Source organism: Denticeps clupeoides, chromosome 2 (genome assembly GCF_900700375.1).
Source record: "Denticeps clupeoides chromosome 2, fDenClu1.1, whole genome shotgun sequence".
In the NCBI taxonomy this organism is placed as follows: domain Eukaryota; kingdom Metazoa; phylum Chordata; class Actinopteri; order Clupeiformes; family Denticipitidae; genus Denticeps; species Denticeps clupeoides.
In genome coordinates this window covers 4,785,359-4,799,393 of record NC_041708.1, presented here as the reverse complement: position 1 = coordinate 4,799,393, position 14,035 = coordinate 4,785,359, and the positions used below count along the sequence as shown (strand labels likewise).

Genomic DNA, 14,035 nt, shown 5'->3' with positions numbered 1-14,035 from the left:
TGGTATGTCTTTTGTTTGTTTAGGCCATCGTGCTGGTTTACTTTTGTATATTAAAAAAATCACTTTACATTCTACAATGTCGAGCGAGTATGTCTCTCCCCTCTCCCAGCGCTGTGGCATTACAATTGTGCTCTTTAGCATTGAGCATTTATTGTACCAACATGATTAATAGTTAAGATATCTGCTATGGCTGCCGTTCCACTACCAGACCGCCAGGGGGCACATAACCACAGCCAGAACCACCGAAGATTGAACCCAACTCAACAGCGAGTATAAAAGGGCCCAAAACGCGCTAAGAATCTGCAAAGTCAGACGTTTTTTCCTGATTGACCAAGTTTCCTGACCTTCTCTTTGGATTGTCCTACCTGTTCTCGTTCTGCTCCTGATGACCTTGACCCCTGGCCTGTCCCATCATTCTTGAATTGCCCAAGTCTCTGATGCTTCAGTATTGATCCTGGGAAGTCCCAGCATGCCACCGAGCTCAGCCACTCATGCTCACCTTTCCTGGCCCAAGCGTCACTGCAGCCCGGGCAACGCCTCACCATAAGTCCCAGTCCCAGTACTTCTTTCGTGACGCTAGTGTGCCTGCAATCCAGCCCTGTGACAGAATGAGTTGGCGCCCACCCACATCGAGTCAAGCCACGCCACAACTACAAAGCCCCTCCCGGGGTTTCTCTCTGTTACCATGACACAGCAGCCATGTTTGAAAAGGACCGGGCAGCAGAACTACCCCCCTCGTCGACCATATGACGGGATGGTAGTAGCCTAGTGGGTAACACACTTGCCTATGAACCAGAAGACTACAGAGTCACAGGTTCAAATCCCACTTACTACCATTGTGTCCCTGAGCAAGACACTTAACCCTAAGTTGCTCCAGGGGAACTGTCCCTGTAAATACTGCTTGCAAGTCTGATAAATGCCATAAATGTAAAATGTAAATATATCCTCACCGTTTATATTCTCCCTGGTATCGTTCCACCCCGAGGTCATCTACTCCTTATCCCAGGCCTTGTTATTGCCCAGAAACACCTGGAACCTGGTCCATCGGTCCCTGAATTGCACAGCAGAGACCATAAAGAGATGCTGGTGACCAGCCCTACTGTGCCATCTAGGAGATTCAGCCATCTGAGGCCAGGAAGTTTGGGCTCTGGTACATGGGGCCCTTCCGGGTCCAACGTGCATTAACCCTTTGGCCCTGGCCCTACGCTTTGGTGAGTGCTGTGTTTCATGTCTCTCTTGTCCCCTCTGCCGACTACATCTCCTCGTCCGCCTGACGACGGCTCCCTCACGTTCACCATTATACGAGATGTCTGCAATTAGACTTTTGACAAACATGAAAAAGCAAACAGAGCACAGAGCAAACACTGCATCAGCACGAGTCACAAAAGGCAGCTGATGCAGCAGATATTACAGAGCTACGTCTTTTCCTACGCATTCTCTCACGACCGTCCGCTTTAATGAAATTGATTGTGTTGGTGGAGACGTTCCAGTATACTATCATTTCCTCTGATGTCCCCCCTGTGCAACATCTAGTTCAAAGCTGCCAAGCATCTCTGGATTGTTATTCCTTCAGTGGCCCTGTTCGGTGAAAGAATAACTCCCTTTTTACATCAGAGGTTGAATAGGCCCATCGCAAACGCTCCCCTGATCACGACTCTTTTGGCATAAATCGTCTGGTAAATTTCATGATGGTGACAGCCCTAGGCTGAATTCTAAACATGCCCAAGGGTCACCAAAGGACGAAAAAACACACACTCAGTTTCTCACAAAAGTACCGGTTTAGTGCATAATGGGACAGATTCTCCAGTCTGTGTTTCTCCCCTGGAGGGATAGATTCTGCAAAAAATATTTCTTGGCAAGCGCTTACATAGGTTCTTTAAAAAATTCATAAATTCTTATTTCATTTTCATCTTCATCAACCAATCAGTGATGTAAAAAACATTCAGAATAGTAAAATGTCCTCCTAGTTTGTCAGTTTTTTCTTATTTCTTATTTATTTTGTCATTTTCATCTTCATCAACCATTCAGTGATGTAAAAAAAACCCTTCAGAATAGTAAAATTTCCTCCTAGTTTGTCAGGTTTTTCTTATTTCTTATTTATTTTGTCATTTTCATCTTCATCAACCATTCAGTGATGTAAAAAAAAAACCTTCAGAATAGTAAAATTTCCTCCTAGTTTGTCAGGTTTTTCTTATTTCTTATTTATTTTGTCATTTTCATCTTCATCAACCATTCAGTGATGTTTAAAAAAAACCTTCAGAATAGTAAAATTTCCTCCTAGTTTGTCAGTTTTTTCTTATTTCTTTTGTCATTTTCATCTTCATCAACCATTCAGTGATGTAAAAAAAAAACATTCGGAATAGTAAAATTTCCTCCTAGTTTGTCAGGTTTTACAATTTTTTCAGGTTTTTCCTTTAATCTGTAATCCCACTTCTGTATAAGTAAAACCCAAATGTATAATTGTAATGTGAACAGTTTTGTTCTTGTCAGGAACACAGTACTACAACTGGATAAAATTCACAGATTAGCACTTTTCCGCTGTCAGAATGATACTCGTTCAGAGACGGACAGAGACGTGATTCCGACTGTCCAAAAATGCTGTCACCTCCACTCCCTTCACGAAGCCCTGGAAGGCTTGGCCATTTAGTGGATGTCAGGCTAACCCAAGGATAACAAGCATTTTTGACATTTACACAGTGCCACCACTGAGCTCGAAACGCTGGGAAACTTTGCAACCTCCCCTCCCGCTGTCCAGTCCCCTGGCGACGCCCTATCGAAGCAGCAGCAGCAGCAGCATCATTATACCAGCTCTGGGCAGCGTGTCGCATAACGTGATTTGGATCGATGGCAGATGTGCCCCAGCAGTCGTCCTCGCCAGTCGGCTAAGTGACAGCGCTTTCTGAGGCGACCCCGCCCGGACCCATCCGTCCGCCCAGCCACTCCTCGTGGATTGAGAAATGAAAGTTTATTTCCTCATCACGGCTCTTTGGCTCTGTAACGGCTGGCTGTTGGGTGGCCTGTAATTAGCCCCTCATCTGGGGCGCTCGGGGCCACTTGACTGCAATATGTTGTGATCCAGAGTGTGAAGAGTCATCTTTGTTGTAAAGGCTCATTGTCTGAAATGGATAAGAGTGCGTCTCGAAAAAATCTCAATACCCAGAAAAAGTCATTCGTTTTGTAAATTAATCCCAAAAAGGTAAAACCTTCAGCCCCAACAATCCACCCCCCCCACCCCCCGATATATCATAAACGTAAAAGAAATATATATCATAGTCACATGATCGGCCCATTAGCCAAGGCTGCAGCAGAGCTGCTAGTCGGGGTTTGGCTGCGGTGACCCCAGCGGACTGTCACCTGGAGAACAGAGTGGGGTCACACGGTTGAGTGCAGGGCATCCAGCGCAATGCAAATGTCGTGGTGTGTCTTCACTCTGGAATCACAGGCCAGAATAAAGCAGCAAGGGAATCCCCCCGCTCAGCTGTCTGCAGGTTCACAGGCCGGAGCAATGCTGCCGAAAGTGTGGAGGTGAAAAGGAAGTTGTTCTTATTGTGCTTACAGGAGATTATATACACATGCAGATAAAATATCATTCATTGAAATTAAATGAATTGCAACTTCTTTCAGTGTGAGAAGTCCTTAAAAAATAAGTAACTGCAATTTAGTACAATGCACAACATTTTAAATAAAAGTACAAATGCATGTGCTTCTTCATGGTGCTGGTATCATTTTATGTCTGTGCCAATGAATGTAAAGTGAAAGAGAAGTGATGTCATTGTGAAACACTGCAGCACAGCACACGGTGACACAACGAAATGTGTCCTCTGCTTTTTACCATCACCCTGAGTGAGCAGTGTGCAGCCATGACAGGCGCCCAGGGAGCAGTGTGTGGAACCTCAGTGGCACCTCACTGGCTTCTGATTACGGGGCCCCTTCCTTAACCGCTAGGCCACCGCTGCCCCTGCCCATGATATGTGTAATGTTTGCAAATGCATCATGTCACCTGGCGTATATACATTATGTCACCTGGCAGCGGTGGCCTAGCGGTTAAGGAAGCGACCTTGTCCGCCAAGGTGCCACTGAGGTGCCACTGAGCAAAGCACCGTCCCCACACACTGCTCCCCGGGCGCCTGTCATGGCTGCCCACTGCTCACTCAGGGTGATGGGTTAAATGCAGAGGACAAATTTCACTGTGTGCATCGTGTGCTGTGCTGCTGTGTATCACATGTGACAATCACTTCACTTTATCTAAACCAATGTCATCCTAAAACTGTATTTCAGAAGATCACCCTTAACATAACACTACTGATGTCTGCTACACCTCATAGTAGTGCTCGATGTTCCCTTTCTTTCTTTTTTTAACCGTGAAGTCGTAGTTCTATTTATAAAGTAGTCTGCAAATGCCATGAACAAATGCATATGGGCACTAACAAATGTTACAAATGTTAGTGTTATTGCACATGATGAATAGTTCAGGGTATCGTCATTTTTTTAAGGCAAAAATGCAAAGACATGAAAAATAATAATAAAATGTGATCTCATAATTAATGGGACTTTGAGCTAGGGTCTAATTTTATTAGAATCCATTTTACTCTTTTACTTACGTGTATGATTAATTAAAAGTTAAGTGCATCATTTGCAGTACATTCACGGCCCACCAAGGAATCACTGGTCTACATCTAATTCCCTATCCTTAGAGCTAATTACTAATATTGACTATTGATTGGTGGGAGAGACCGCACACATTGCTCCTGATCCCGAGAGACGCCGGTCGAAATGGTTCCGAACCCCTCGCCTCTGTAATTTACAGCTGAAGCCCCGCGGTGCCGACTGTGGCACTCGGTTCCACTCTGCCTGCTTTTCCATAAAAGAGGCTTTCAGCCGCTTTCAACGCCCTCGTCTCTGGCCATCTCGTTCCGTGCGTTACTGTTCTTCGTAACGGTTCCCCCGATGTCGTCCGGCGCCACCTCAATCCCACTCCTGTTTTGTCTTTGTCTCTTTCGGCATTTGGCTCATTGCTCTTTGACAGTGGGAAAAAAGGACTTGACCTCCGCAAGGCCCGGGGCAGATGTGGGCTTTTTAAACCTGTTTGTATTGTGTAATGGAACACGAGCTCTTTTCGCTGCGGTAGGTAGCGCTCGTCTGTGTACGCCGCAGCTTTTGGGCTCGGCGGGATTACGGGGGCGAATGTGTACGTTTTTTAAAACATTGGCAACTATATTTAGCCAATTCGGTGCTTGGTTTCATGTTGAGGGATGTCCAGCGTAATTCTCTTTGTCAGATCTATTTGCAGAACATGCCCGGACATCAGCATGAACGTCACCTCCAGCACGGATCCCGCCTTGTTCCTCGTCCACACGTCCTCTGGAATGGCCGTCCTTCCTGGATCCCCGAGGCCAGATGCCGGCGACCCACTGCTCAATAACGACACCCTTCCGCGAAGGAATGGCAGCCTGACCGGCTTCCGGAACGTCACGATGGCGTACGACCCTCTGGGTGGACACGCCATCTGGCAGGTCGTCCTGATTGTCTTCTTCACGGGTTCTCTGTCCCTGGTCACCGTGGTGGGCAACATCCTAGTGCTCTTGTCATTCAAAGTCAACAAGGCGCTCAAGACTGTTAACAACTACTACCTGCTCAGCCTGGCCTTTGCGGACCTGATCATTGGCGTGCTCTCCATGAACCTGTACACCACCTACATCATCATGAACCAGTGGGCTCTTGGGAACTGGGCGTGTGACTTGTGGCTGGCTATTGACTACGTGGCCAGCAACGCCTCCGTCATGAACCTTCTGGTCATCAGTTTCGACCGGTACTTCTCTGTGACCAGGCCGCTCACGTACCGGGTCAAACGGACCACGAAGCGAGCGATGACTATGATTGGCCTGGCCTGGTCCATCTCCTTTGTGCTCTGGGCCCCTGCCATACTGTTCTGGCAGTACATCGTTGGTGAGCGGACTGTCCCGCTGGGCCAGTGCTTCATTCAGTTCCTCTCCGAGCCGATCATCACCTTCTGCACGGCCATCGCTGCATTCTACCTGCCGGTCACAATCATGACGGTGCTTTACTGGAAGATCTACAAGGAGACTGAGAACCGTTCGAAAGACTTAGCCGGCCTGAGAGGGTCTGGAAACCAGGGCAAAGAAGACGAAGCCACCGCGATGATGCCCCAGACAGGGAGTTCCAGGAGCTGCAGCAGCTACGAGCTCAACCAGCCTCCGCAGAAGCGTTCGGGGAAGAAGTCCAGGGGTTGGTTTCGCTTTTGGCCCCTGGGGAACAGGCTCCAGAGAGGGAACAGTGGGCGGGACCAGGAGCACAGCAGCAGCGACAGCTGGAACAACAACGAGACCGGCGTGTCCATGGACCAGTCGGACGAGGACGAGGAGGAAACCCAAGAGTCCCGCACCATTTACTCCATCGTCGTCAACCTGCCGCCGGACAAGCCGGAACCTTTGCGACCAAACGCCCTACATTCTGGAGTTGGACCAAGGGACAAGACCCCGACCAAGATCTTCTCCCAGACTCCGGTCCAGTCCATGTCCAGCATCGCGGAAGCCACCATGTCCCCGGCTTCATCTGGTACCACTACCAAGGCCCCTCTGGCACCAATTTCCTTCAAGGATGCGGCTATTGCCAAGCGCTTTGCCTCCAAGGCTAAAACTCAGATCAACAAGCGCAAGAAGCAGTCACTGGTGAAGGAGAAGAAGGCCGCGCAGACACTCAGTGCCATCCTCTTTGCCTTCATCATCACGTGGACGCCTTACAACATCATGGTCCTGGTCAACACCTTCTGCAACGACTGCATCCCCGCCACCTTGTGGGCCCTGGGTTACTGGCTGTGCTACGTCAACAGCACCGTCAATCCCATGTGCTACGCCCTCTGCAACAAGACCTTCCGCGACACCTTCAGGATGATCCTGCTCTGCCAGTGGAAGCAGAAGAAGCTGCAGAAGCCCCACTTCCAGCAGAGGCAGGCCGTTGCCTTCCACAAGAAGGAGCCCTTGTGAGTCGGGGACAGGCTTTGGGCGGGGCATTTTCAGAGCCGGCAGGCAACCGCTCAGCAAACTGTTAGCACGGCAACGGGCGGCCCAAGAGTCGGCGCTGAGCAACAGAGGGGAGGGTTTGTACAATTTTTAAAAAGGGCTGCTGGGCCTCTTGGCGTTGAGGCCTTCGATTACAAGCCCACCGCTTGTAGAAAAGTGAGACTTTGTCGGCAGACTGTACATAAATGCATAAAAAGTAAATTGACGAATGATTTGTGTGAACACCAGCGTTGGCGTTTCTCGCGCCACAACAGTGACTCGGCCCTAATCCAGTGGACCCCTTTCGTTTAACTTGAGCCATCAACTTTTTTTTTTTTTTCTTCTTATCTGAACAGCGTGTTTGGTGGTGAAGTCACATGCACTGTATCTAGCGACCATGGCGGCGGTCTCCGCTCCTTGCCTTCTGAACACAGGAATGGTTTACTTTCAGTGTCATGAGAACGGTGTTTCACGTGGCTTACGTGGCTTACGTGTTTTTGTTTGATGTTCATGGTTCAAATGAAAGATGCGTGTGTGTGAGACAGATTTTATATTGCAACCCTCTACTTGCAATAAGGTCAGACATAACAGAGTATTAAGCATTAAAGCATGTTGAATAGAAGTTGTACGAAGTTGCTCCAGTTACAATGTAGTCAAAGTAGATATTGGATTATTGGCAGGACACGTGCTCCCTCTAGTGGCTGGAGACTAGTATTATTTTCACCATGAGTGGCGAGGAAGATGACGAAGAGGACAACTCAACAAGCACATTTAAATTAAAAGCAGTGAAATTAATTGGGGCAATATTATATTCAGTCAAATCATTTGGTGTCATTTAAACATGAAAAACGAATTGGGCCAAGCATAGTCATTTGCTTGTGCATTACCTTATGATGCTCTGTGTGTCAGGAGCCACACATAGAATTTAATTTAATTTCTGAAATTCACTACTTTCTTTACATAAATAATATCAGTTCACTTGGTTGCCTTGAAGAAACTGGTCTTTTTTTTTGTCAGATTTATTTTATATGATTCCAGAGATCATTTGTATAGATCATGGATTTAAAATGAAATTTCTCATTTAGTGTGTAGTGGAGTCCACGAATACACTGAACTGCTGTCCAAATGCTGCATGTTGTTTTTAGGACGTGTAATTTTTTCTTAATTGATTTATAGCTTTTTTGAAGCTGACTGAGAACTACATTTTTCATTACATGACCATTTATTATCGTCCTTTAGCATTGACATCAGTTAGTGAGAGATAAAGGTAGCTATAGGTTTTGAATTCAAAATAAGACAACATCCCACCTTCAAATCATCTATTCTTCAGAATATCTTTATTTATTTGATAGTTTTTTTCTATATGGTAATAGGGGTTGTCATAGGATGGATTTTTTGTGACCTTTTTTATTATTGGTATTATTTAGTGTATTATTATTATGAATGTATTGCGAAATAGTCAATGCTGAAAAAATATTTTGTAAAACCTTTTTTTCCACTTTTTTGCACTTTTCTTTTCGGAACATTGCAAGGCTTACAGGAATGTACAGATATAACAAAGTGTGGGGTTTTGGTGGCATGTAATGATTCCGCAGACAAACATAAATGAATATATTTGATGATGTAAAGTTTTTGTTATGTAAAAAAATATTGCAATGTACTTTTTGCGGGAAGGTTGTGAAAAAAATGTCTTACCTGAAAGCTGTGCTTTAACTGTTTTGATTTTTAACATAATCACCACAAGTGCATGTGGAGTTTTGCTAGCTGCAGAAGAATTTGTAATATTAATAATATCTGAAGAATGTTTTTCAGTCTGTTTTATAAATAGAAAAAAAGTCAAGCTGTGAAGTAAGTGTTTCTGGTGTTGTCACATTTTTTTTGTGTGTGTGTTTTGTGTAAATACTTTTGACGCACATTGCAGTTGCATTGTAAGAAATCATTTCTCTTACCTGGTTGTGTTTTTGCATTTTATTTTTCTGAATAAAATTCTGATTAAATTCCTTCTTGGTCTGGTTTGTCGTTCTGCTTCACAACAAATGACCACTAGGTGCCAGTAGAGGATCATTTTATTGGCTTTCGGCTCAACTGCCCTGGCATGTGCAGTGATCAAACACCTTCATAATTATTTATTGTGTATATATTGGCAAACAATTTTTGTCGTTGTTTGTAATTGTGCCAGACAAAATAATATTTAAAAAATATTTATTAAGAAAAACAATAGGAAATCAAGCCCACAATATCGCAATATCGAGTTAAATAATAATAATAATAATAATAATAATAATAATTAGATGGATATATAGATAAGTTATTTGTGATCTATACATACAGTACAGTCGTGGTCTTGGTATAATTCCGGCCCGTACGAAGCCAACACCGTGGGCCAGGCGCCGGTCACGTGACCCGCCGCAGCCGCACCTCGGCGCTTAATTGGCGGCGGAAAGGGGCGGATCCAGTCCGGGCAGGTGGCGGGATGGAGGAGCGACCGCGGTGGGTGAGAAGCTGTGAGTGTTTCGGTCTTCCTCCCCGCGACACTTCACCGCTCCTGAAATGTGGCGTATGTTCGCCAAACTACTTTAATTCTTTTTTTTTTTTTATTCCGCCTTCAATAATCCGTTCAGTACCCGCGTGTCGTGGTAGTAGCCTAGCGGGTGAACCATAAGACCCGGGTTCAAACCCCACGTACTACCATTGTGTCCCTGAGCAAGACACTTTACCCTGAGTGTCTCCAGGGGGGACTGTCCTTGTCACTACTGATTGTAAGTCGCTCTGGATAAGGGCGTCTGATAAATGCTGTAAACGTAAATGCGTAGAAATAATAATAGTAATACTGCTAATATACTTTCAACACACAGACTCATTTGTAGTATGACTGTCAGTTGTTATAATAGGTGAAACCCAGTTAAAACTGCTCTGTGCTTTAAATAATTCATTTACATTTACAGCATATATCCAGAGTGACTTACAATCTGTAGTGACAAGGACAGTCCCCCCCCCCCCCCCCCCCCGGTGTCTTGCTCAGGGACACAATGGTAGTATGTGGGACTTGAACCTGGGTCTTCTGGTTCATAGGTGAGTGTGTTAACCACTACGCTACGACCACCCTAATTCCTACTTTTAATAAAGCATGTCTACTTTAAATATGCTTTTTCTCAATCAGCCCTGCAAACAGTAGTTTTTGGGAAACGTATCATTGTTAACCCACTCGGAGCTTTCATAACTGCACAATCTAATCTGGAAGTAATTATTTAGACTTCAGCCCCTTAGCTTTTGGTTTTTGGGTCTCCTTGTTTTAAATAGATACTATGCACATGTCACTCATGACAAATTGGTCTCCTTTAAATCTACAGTCCTGGCCATCGTTTTGGTATCTGAAAGTATCGTTTCTGCTGGTTCTGCAATAAGTGCAGAACCGGATAAAAATCCGGTTAAATCCCCCGTCACATTGCATCTGATGCAGGATCGCTTACGAGGAATTTATCCCTCTCTACCTGATCCCTCCAATAAAGAAAATGTCTAACATGTGCCTGGAATTTGGACAAAGGTCTGTGTCGCTGTGTTTTTTTTTTTGTTTTTTTTTTATTAATGGGTACAATTACATTGATATAGTCAGAGGATAATGAATTCATCTTTTTTTTAATTATTATTTATTTACGGGGCATTTATACACTTCTGAACGTTTCAGACGGTTCTGAGGCTAGCATGTGCTACCTTTGTTTTTGTCCGCAGAGCTCTTTTTTTTTTTTTTTTTTTTTTCCCCCGTTGTCTGTGGAGACTCGCCACCCCGTCTCCCGGACCAGCACCGAGCAGGTCCCTCTCCGGCCCAGGATCATGGATGTGCTTTGTATTGGAAGGCGTGAGCAGCGGCACCACCGTAGCTGCCGTCACAGGGGGGCGGAGGAGGGGCGAGAGGCATCATGGGAAGGCAGCGAATGCGCTGAGCACGTCCCTCTGGGATGCTCCAGTCCCTGCCCATTATTCTGGCTGGCGAAACCGGCAGATGGAGGAGGGGGGAGCGAGCGAGAGCGCGAAGAGGAGGAGGAGGAGGAGGAGGAGTACGTCTCCTTTGCATCAGCATCCTCCCTGCCCCTGCTGGCGTCATCACCGGAAAGCGACCCCCCCTCGCCCTGTCAGGCGTCAGCTACAGCAGCAGCGGCAGCAACAACAAGAGCGGACCACTCTTCCTGCGTTTTCTCCCAGCAACCACACCGTCGGCGTCGGAACAGCCGCCATGGCTTGATACCGGAGGGTAGGCGCTCCCCGAGAACCATGGGCAACCAGGACGGTAAGCTCAAAAAGGCAGCGGGGGATGGAAATGGTGCAGCGGAGGACAACGGTGGCCTCCAGGAGGCGGAGATCACAAAGAAGGGGTTCCACGGGAAGAAGCTGCACCACGGCAAGCATGGCAAAGGCGGGCAAGACGCGGGCAAGAAGAAGGCCAAGTCCGAGTCGAAGTCCTCCGTGTTCTCCAACATCCGCAAGCGCAAGAACCTGAAGAAGGGCTCGGCCGGAGGCTCCAAGGAGGACGTGCTGGACCCCCAGGCGGAGCTGGACAGCGTCCAGTCGCTGTTCAACAAGACGCCAGATCTCAGCCTCTCGGCCGACGGCGAGGGAGCGCGCGTCTCGGCAGACGTCGTCCCGGAGGCCGCGGCACAACAAAGGGCCAGCTCGGGCTCCGACACGGACATCTATAGCTTCCACTCGGCCGCGGAACAGGAGGATTTGCTCGCCGACATCCAGCAGGCCATCCGGCTGCAGCAGGGGGGCGTCGGCGCCGCCGAGGAGGCGTCGAGCTGGATGAAGGGCTCGGAGGGGAGGCGGCGGGCCGAATCGGCCGTCAGCCCCGCCTCCGACTCCGAGCCCTTCGTGGTGCTGGAGCCGGAGGACGGGCTCCTCGCCGAGCTCAGTCTGAGCTCGTCGATCGCAGAGGAGAAACCCCGAGCTCCGCCGGAGCAGCCGGAGGAGGAGGAGGAGGCCGCCGCCGCCGAGCCGGAGCAGCGGTTTCCCCACCAGACCCCTCTGAATGGGCGGCCTAGCGAATCGGAAGCAGCCTTTTGTGCCGCCGCTCCCCCTCCGGGAACAAAAGATGGGGAAGAGCTGTTCGGCGAGGGGGCGGGAAGTCCGGTCACGACCCCCGAGAGTGACGGGGCGGCTGGCGGCACGGTGGCCAGGACGACCAGTGCCAACAGCTTCCCAGATCTCACGGGCTCTTTCGAGAGCGCGGTAGAGGCTGCTGAAGAGGATGAGGTGGAAGTGGAAGAAAGAGGTGAGAGGACCTGCTTGGTCCTCGAATCTCCGAATGTCGCCGAGACCAATGGCTTCTTTCTGGAAGACGTTCGGTTCGAGGTCACCGAACCGTCAGAGGACCACGAAACCAGTTTGGACTTTATTTCCAGGCTCGCTGCCGCTGAGGAGATGATGGAAGCCGAGCGTCCAGTCGCGGAGAAGCGGAAGACCAGCGTTTCCTTCTCTCAGTGGCCACCGGAGAGCCCGCTGGCCACCCGCCTTCTGAAGTCTATCGTAGCGGTGACCCCCTCAGCCAATTCCAGTCCCACGGTGAAGCCCTACCCTCCCATCCATCCATCCTACATCAAGACTACCACTCGGCAGCTCAGCGGCTCCCCCGGCTGCTCGCCGGGCCCCTCGCCCTCCCACAGCCCGCTCTTCCAGCGCCGCGAGCAGCAGAGGGCCGAGAAGCGGCGCGCCAAGCGCCAGCGCTCACACAGCGTCGTGGGGCCCATCAGCCGCTCCGCCGACTGGACCGAGGAGCTCCGCGACCAGCGGCTGCCCTCCAAGGCCGACTCGGCGGACTACCTGGAGTACGGCGGCTCCGAGGACCGGCTGCGAGGCGGCAGCCAGCCGCTGTGCGCCACGCGCCGCTCGTCCTGCGGCCAGGCCTCCACCTGCAGCTTCCAAGACGTCTTCTCAGGTGAGCGGCTCAGCTTCCTCCCGGCTTAACTTCGCCGGTTACTGGTTCAAACCACAGCGTTGCGGGGGTCTGACCTGAGGTCACTCTCGTGCGCTTTAAACTTTACTCCTGCGAGGCCGTGGTGCTTGCAGCCTGCCGAGGGGTGTGTGTGAGTGAGAGCAGATGTTTTGAAGTGTGGTCTTCTCTGTCACAGGATGAGGGGTTTGTCTCGAACACAAGTTCGTAAGCTGAGAACAACGAACGCGTCCGGTGGCTCTGGGCTTTTCTCAGTATGGTGAGCAAATATCGTAATTAGTAGTGTAGGTCACGTGACCCCCAACCTGCATCCAGAATGTTCTTCTCCAACCTGGTAAATAAGCAGCAGGGCCTTGTTGTGTTTTTGTTCTCTGGCGTTGGGCCTGTGACTGGCAGAAGATGGGCTTGTTTAGTGAGTGGTGCCGTTGTTTCGGGGGAAAAGGTCTAATTGCGGGTTCCTGGTCTCCGGGCTGAATGGTTTCGGTGTGGTGCCCGGACGGAGGAGAGCTTCTGAGTGCTTCTCTCCGCTGGTCTGTCGCTGCTGATGTGGATGTGTTGGGCAGGAGAGTGGATGGCACCGAGTCTCCTGAACCTCTGCTTGTTTGAGTTGTGGTCTCAAAAAGTGCTGCTCAGTGAATGAAAATTATACAGGAGAGCTCCTGTATACTTTTCATTCATTGAGCAGCACTTTTTGTTTCCTTGAATTTTTTTTTTTTTTTTTTTTAACAAATTCCATAAAGGCATGAGTCTGTTTTTGGTGTTATGTCTCATTAATCCTTTTACCTAATCCATAGCTGTTCATGGCTGTCTCTTGGGAAGAGGATGAAAGTCTCACACTCTCTCTTTGTTCCAACCTGACGTTTTGATTGGCTGAGAGATATCCTAGAAATGACAACTGACTTAAGGCGTGACTGGATATATTTATGGATATATTTGGTTTACCATGCTTACCATGCTGCACAGAATCAGCCTGTTTCTAAACAGGTTCAAATCACTGATTAATTAGTCAATTATGATTTAAGATAATAAGATTAGGATTGGATCCCACTGCTCTAGGATGTGAATTTCACAC

At 48.4% G+C, this 14,035-nt stretch overlaps 2 protein-coding genes across 5 annotated transcripts in view; both read left to right on the top strand.

The window, feature by feature from the left end:
• chrm3b (cholinergic receptor, muscarinic 3b) overlaps positions 1-7,333 on the top strand; it is a 47,722-nt gene extending 40,389 nt beyond the window's left edge. For all 3 annotated transcript variants that reach the window (XM_028967310.1, XM_028967309.1, XM_028967308.1), the window contains one exon: positions 5,279-7,333. In XM_028967310.1, coding sequence (XP_028823143.1) covers positions 5,310-7,004 — 1,695 coding nt within the window. In that variant the 5' untranslated portion in view covers positions 5,279-5,309 and the 3' untranslated portion in view covers positions 7,005-7,333. The remainder of the gene's footprint in view (positions 1-5,278) is intronic.
• Positions 7,334-11,018: 3,685 nt separating this feature from the next.
• The window catches only part of fmn2b (formin 2b), a 51,679-nt gene continuing 48,662 nt past the window's right edge, over positions 11,019-14,035 (top strand). The window contains exon 1 of one of the 2 annotated variants that reach the window (XM_028965609.1): positions 11,019-12,948. In XM_028965609.1, the coding sequence (XP_028821442.1) occupies positions 11,289-12,948 (1,660 nt within the window). In that variant the 5' untranslated portion in view covers positions 11,019-11,288. The remainder of the gene's footprint in view (positions 12,949-14,035) is intronic. The other variant, XM_028965608.1, reaches the window with a different exon arrangement.